Here is a 6,555-nt window from a genome sequence, read left to right as displayed (position 1 = left end):
CTCTGGAGGTTCCTAGTGCACCTTGGACGCATCTTGCAATGGATTTTATTACTGACCTTCCCGTGTCCGAGGGTTTCACTGTCATCTGGGTGGTCGTGGACCATTTTAGCAAGATGTTTCACTTGGCTCCTTTCATTAAACTACCCTGCTCTAAGACACTCGCTAAGGCTTTTGTCAAGGAAATTGTCAGACTCCATGGCGTTTCCACCGACATTGTTTCTGATAGGGGACCTCAGTTTGTGGCTCGTTTTTGGCGTGCCTTTTGTGACAGGTTGGGAGTCCATTTGTCATTTTCATCTAGGTATCATCCTGAGTCTAATGGACAGACAGAAAGAAAGAACCAGGATGTTGAGCAGTTTTTGCGTTGTTTTGTGGCAGACAATCAAGAGGTGTGGTCTGAGTTTCTGCCACTTGCTGAATTTGCTCTTAACAACCATACATCCTCTTCTGCTGAGTGTTCTCCGTTTTTTTGTTGTACTGGGAGACATCCGTCGTTTGGTTCGTTCCCCAAATTGGTGTCGGCTGTGCCGGAGGAGGAGAATTTTTCCGGTGATTTGGAGAGAGTTTGGACTGATGTACATTGTAACCTTCAAGAGGCTAACAAAAAGTCTAAGAAGTTTTTTAACAGGAAACATCAAGAGGTTTTGTTTACTGTTGGTGACATGGTTTGGTTGTCCTCAAAGAATCTGCGGTTAAGGATTCCTTCTAAGAAATTGGGTCCGAAGTTTGTGGGACCATTTAAGGTGCTTCAGGTGGTTAACCAGTCTGCTGTTAGGTTGGAGGTTCCCTCCTCCTGGAAGATTAATCCGGTGTTTCATGTTTCCTTGTTGAAAAAAGCTGATGTATCGGATAGGGATGCCACTGTCACAGTTCCTCCGGTGGTGGAAGACGGTGAATATGAAATTTCTCGTATTCTGAATTCCAGAAGGCATAGAGGGAGATTGCAGTATCTCGTCGCTTGGAAAGGTTTCGGTCCTGAGGATAACTCCTGGGTAAGGGCAGATGATGTCTCTGCTCCTAGACTTATCAGAGCGTTTCAGAGGAGGTTTCCTGATAGGCCTGGGCCTGGAGGATCCGGAGGATCCTCATAGAAGAGGGGGTACTGTTAGAACCCTCCTGTTAGTTTTTTTCTATTTTGTGGTCATGTGACCTGCTGCCTATTTATTCCAGCTCCGCCCTTCTGGCTTTGCTGGACTTCAGTGTTACTTTGACTCTTAATCTAGCCAGATGCTTTTTACCTATCTCTATAGTTTGCTTGGTCCTTGGACCTCTAAGTATTTTTGTCTGTTTGTCTTTTTTCTCCGCTACAACTTCTGATAGGAGGTGTCTAATTTTGTCCCAGTCCTTAGTACTTTTAGGGACCCCTCCCTTATATCTATAGGTCTGCGTTCACACTAGTTGAGGACGAAGGCGGGTCTGTTCACAAGGAACAGGTTGCCCGCTGCATCGTAGAGAATCAGCTTAGTCCTATTGTAGGGACAGTTTTCCTATCTTTCCTTAGTTCATGTAGCAGATCATAACACCTAGCCCAGCTGTACGCGAGAGGACCAGGAGAGAGTGGAGGCTCCTCGCCTTCTACAAGATCGTCGAGACAGACGGTCCTGATCTTCAAGGACAATGGGGTGGTTAACTACAGCTACTATGCGGAAGCCACTGACTAAACGGGTGGTGTGTGAACCGCCACCAAAGTTGTGCTAGTTGCACTGTGAAACAAGCAAAAGGAACTGTTCCGCGTTCCTAGGGGCAGGAGCCCCTGTTCAGCCCGGTGACGACCGGAGGTGGCCAAGGATGTGGTCACCAATAGAGACTGTTCTGCGTCTCTGAAAAGGAAATCAGCCCTGATAGCACCAGGAAGAAATGGTGTTTCCCCTGTCCAAGTTCTGTTGTGCAAGTTTGCGCATTCCCCTGCTGGATTACGGGACTGAACCCTGATAGGGTTAAATCTCCCACGCTGAAGGACTGTGTGCAGCTGCTCCATGGACTGTGCTCTTGTATAGAAGCTATTGAGCAGCACATGGTTCTTAAAGGGACCGTACTCAGCAAAAAGGAGGGAGAGGGAGAAACTGACAGGACGACCCAAGGATCATGCTGGGTCACTGCTACAGGACTGTCGGAGTGGGATTTGTTGGCCAGCTGGCCTGTGATGGACATTTTTTTCTGTGGGTCCCAGGAGCAAGGGGGCCGGGGTCAGACGGACGCGTATTCAAAGGAATTTGAACCCTGTGTTCCAGGGTCCCAACGGAGTGGGACCAAGGTCAAGGTTGACCAGCAAGAAGTGATTAAAGTGAATTGATCTATCGTGCATTTTGATATGAACATATGTGTTGAATGTTTTAAATGTGCATTGATGTTTCTTTTTACAGGTGTTGCCATGGTCGGGACGACCATGTTTTAGGAGGGAGGTATGTAAGAGGATGACCGGGACGCTCATGCACCTCTTCCCTCTTAATGCACATAATGCTGTGTTCTATGTTTATATATGAGCATTCATATGATCTAATGTCTGATGGGTTACTTACAGGTTCAATATAGGTTGGTGCGGGTAGACTATTAGATTGATAGAAGTAGTAGTGCAGAGGTGGGCACTATAGCACACAGAGTATGCAGTTATAAGTTAGGAAAGAGTTAAGGGGTTTAGGAGCTGCTTCAGTGTGGGAGTGGCAGGTTTAGTGAAGAAAGGAGTCACTTCCTGATTGCAGGTAGAGTGAGTTGAGTGAGGGACAGTGACTAGTGATGAAGTGTCAGGAGGACACAGGAGAAAGTACAGGAGAAAGGTGTGTGTGTGTCACTGTCTGGGAGTTTTTGGACAACCTTATCTGGAAGGTGAATCCGAACAGTCTAGACAGCGGGGACAACAGGAACAGATGTACATGGAGAGGTCAATGTGGGAACTTCACCTTACATGCCAAGACAGGACAGCCTCATCAGGGAAGTGGATCCAAGTCAGGCAGTGGGACAGAGAATGGAGTTACCCAGAGAGCTGGCGTGCTCGGCGTTAATCTTCATATTCAAATTGGTGTCCATGTCTTTCATCGCTGGTAAAGTGCCGCTGTATGTGAAGAGATCACAAAGAGACTGTATTACTTGTTACTCCCTGTATGTGACTGTGGCTGCAAGTAAAGAAGTTTTTACATTTTTAAGCTGGTCTTGTTTTCTCCTTCTGAAGGCTAAAAGACTCAACATCCGAGATGGCGAGACAGAAGTGAGTATGGAGGTTTCCTCCACGGAGACACCACAACACACACACACCCTGGGTTTCTCCGAGTCCACTTTTTCTGTAGCGGGCCAGGGTGAGGATTTAATCACTGAAACTGACGTACCACTTGCCACCGACTGCCACCCTGACCCCCGTTACACTGGTATGTATGGTAAACCTCATCCCTATTCTGGTATGCATGGCACCCCTCACCCCCCAATCCTGGTATGCATGGTACCCTCACCTCCCAATCCTGGTATGCATGGTTCCCCTCATCCTGGTATGCATGGTCCCCTCACCCCCCAATCCTGGTATGTGTGGTACTTCTCACCCACCAATCCTGGTATGCATGTCCCCCCAACCCCCAATCCTGGTATGTGTGGCCCCCTCACCCCCAATCCTGGTATGTGTGGCCCCCTCATCCCTTTCACGCTGTACACACATACAAAAAAATAAACACTTATACTCACCTTTCTTCCTTATGCTCCAGCGCTGTGTCCTGTTCTGCCAGAGGCCTGGGGAGGAATGCGGCGCACTGCAAATGTGTCTTCAGTAAAATGGTGCCGGATAGCACTATGCGCATGCGCCGATCTGACACCTCACTCCTGCCCCGGTCTCCGGTGAAGAGAGGCGCCGCGGCAACTCTTCTCCCGGTCAGGTAAGTATCTAAGTATGGCGCTGGAGATCGCGGTATGCGTTCAGTGTCTATGCATACTGCGATCTCCGGCGTCATACACACTCCTCTTACCTGTAACGGCTGGATGCCTGCTTCTGTCTGGAGCCAGACTGCGCGTCACGCATGCGCAGTCTATAAAGGCTTCAGACAGAGACACGCTTCCCCCGTTATATTATAGATACACATACACGTTATGTATTTATCCCCCCCTTTTCACATGTAAAACACCCTGGAATTAAGCATGCTTTAAAAATAATGAAAAGAAACACATGACTTTGCATTGTTATTTTTTCATTTGTATCGTTTCGAATATATAGAGCAGTGGTTCTTAACCGGGGTTCTATCGAACCCTAGGGGTTCGGTGAGTCGGTCTCAGTGCTTCGGCGGAGCCTCTGCCACGGAGGTCAAGACACACCCGACTCATTAAGTAAATTTGTGATGACACGCCCCGCTTGGCCATCACTTGCTGCAGATGATCACGTTACATTAATTGGCCAATCAGTGCTGCGGGGAATTTAGTGTGCTCAGTAATCCATACTAACTATGTCGAGCAAAAAAAGAAAGTGGTCGGACGAATATGTACAACATGGATTCACATGTATCACGGAACGTGATGGGAGTCAGCGTCCTATCTGCATGATTTGCAATGCCAAGTTGAGCAACTCTAGTCTCGCACCGGCAAAACTGAAGGAACACTTCTTGAAGCTGCATGGAGATGGGGAATACAGGAACACAACGCTTGCAGAATTCAAGGTGAAAAAAGACAGATTCGATGAAAGGGCCACTCTGCCTGCTCTTGGATTTGTACCCGTGAACAAACCGATCCTCACCGCATCGTACGAAGTTGCTTACCTGATCGCAAAGCAGGGCAAGCCGCACACCATCGGTGAAACACTCATAAAACCAGCAGCGTTAAAGATGGCGAATCTGATACTCGGAACAGCGGCCGAAGGTAAATTATCCCAAATTCCTCTTTCAAATGACACCATCAGTGACAGAATAGAGCGCATGAGTAAAGACATCTTGGCTCAAGTAGTCACAGATCTAATTTCAAGTCCGGCAAAATTCAGCCTTCAACTCGACGAGACCAGAGACGTTTCTAATCTAAGCCAGCTTGCTGTTTTCGTGCGCTATGTGAAAGACAACATGATAAAAGAAGAGTTTTTATTTTGTAAGCCTCTTACAATAACAGCTAAGGCAGCCGATGTGAAGAAGCTTGTGGATGACTTCCTCAGAGACAACAATCTTTCATGGGATATGGTTTCTGCAGTTTGTACGGACGGAGCTTCAGTCATGCTGGGAAGAAAGTCTGGTTTTGGTGCGCTAGTAAAAGCCGATGCACCACACATCATTGTTACGCATTGTATTCTGCACAGGCATGCCTTGGCAACAAAAACCTTGCCTCCAAAAATGGCAGAAGTATTAAAAACTGTAGTGGAATGTGTGAACTATGTGCGAAATAGTGCTCTGAGGCACCGCATCTTCAGTGAGCTGTGTAAAGAAATAGGCTCTGAATTCGAGGTACTCCTATACCATTCTAATGTTCGGTGGTTATCCCGGGGACAGGTGTTGAATCGTGTTTTTGCCATGCGTGTGGAATTAGCCCTGTTTTTGCAAGAGCACCAACATTGTCATGCAGATTGCTTCAAAAATCCTGAGTTCATTCTCATTTTAGCGTACATGGCTGATATATTTGCAGCTCTAAATCATCTCAATCAGCAGATGCAGGGTGGTGGAGTCAACATCATGGAATCAGAAGAAAACCTGAAGTCTTTTAAAAAAAAAACTACCATTATGGAAATGACAAACAGAGAACAATAACTTCGCAAACTTTCCCCTTCTGGACGACTGTGCAAGTAAGATCGAAGATGTGTCTGGAATCGGAGACATTTCTGTGTCCATGGAACTGAAGCAAACAATTGCCATGCACTTAGATGAGCTTGCAAAGTCTCTCGACGGATATTTCCCTACAAGAGAGTCATATCCAGCATGGGTGAGACAGCCGTTCACGTTTGCTGTTGAGACAGCAGATGTCAATTATGAATACCTCGACGAAATCATTGAAATTCAGCAGAGCCAGGTTCAAGAGCAACTCTTCAGAACAACAACACTCTCAACGTTTTGGTGTCGACAGTTGGAAAAGTACCCAATTATTGCTAAGAAAGCCCTGGAATTTTTGATACCATTTGTTACAACATATCTCTGCGAACAATCCTTTTCGAGGATGCTGGACATAAAAACAAAGAAAAGGAACAGACTTTGCTGTGAAAATGACATTAGAGTAGCACTTGCCAAGGTGAAGCCACGCATATCTGAATTGGTCTCTCAGAAACAGCAGCAGAAGTCACACTGATTTGCAGGTATGTAATTTGTTGTGAGTTCATGCACTGTGTTGGTTTTGTTCTTTGATCAAGGTGATGTTCATGCATGGTTCATTTTGTGTACCAGTAAAAAACCATATACCTATGTCTTGAATTTGGAAAAAAATCATATTTGATTTATCACTAAAGAAGGGTTCGGTGAATGTGCATTTGAAAATGGTGGGTTCGGTACCTCAAACAAGGTTAAGAACCACTGATATAGAGTGAATAAATTGTACAGTGCCTATGAATCCAACATATGCCCTCCATGTCCTACGCTACATAAATCCAAAGTATGTATTTGCCTTTGAATTTTCATTTAC

General features: G+C 46.2%; 1 protein-coding gene across 1 annotated transcript; it reads left to right on the top strand.

The window, feature by feature from the left end:
- Positions 1 to 4,415: 4,415 nt before the first annotated feature.
- LOC141157685 (protein FAM200C-like) lies at positions 4,416 to 6,225 on the top strand. Its single transcript, XM_073645234.1, has 2 exons — positions 4,416 to 5,190; positions 5,684 to 6,225. The coding sequence occupies exons 1-2, from the start codon at positions 4,416 to 4,418 to the stop codon at positions 6,223 to 6,225; spliced, it is 1,317 nt and encodes a 438-aa protein (XP_073501335.1).
- Positions 6,226 to 6,555: the final 330 nt, after the last annotated feature.

This window comes from Phyllobates terribilis, unplaced genomic scaffold (assembly GCF_046119375.1).
Source record: "Phyllobates terribilis strain yellow unplaced genomic scaffold, ASM4611937v1 Scaffold_8__6_contigs__length_399053987, whole genome shotgun sequence".
In the NCBI taxonomy this organism is placed as follows: Eukaryota; Metazoa; Chordata; class Amphibia; order Anura; family Dendrobatidae; genus Phyllobates; species Phyllobates terribilis.
The sequence above is the reverse complement of the archived record's forward strand: the minus strand, read 5'-3'. Positions and strand labels throughout refer to the sequence as shown.

What these genes read in the sequence shown, in the direction of transcription:
- LOC141157685 (XM_073645234.1), top strand. Translation starts at nt 4,416, where the DNA reads ATGTCGAGCAAAAAAAGAAAGTGGTCGGACGAATATGTACAACATGGA. An exon ending in GGGAAGAAAGTCTGGTTTTG is followed by an intron (nt 5,191 to 5,683) that starts GTGCGCTAGTAA and finishes AATGACAAACAG; the next exon opens with AGAACAATAACTTCGCAAAC.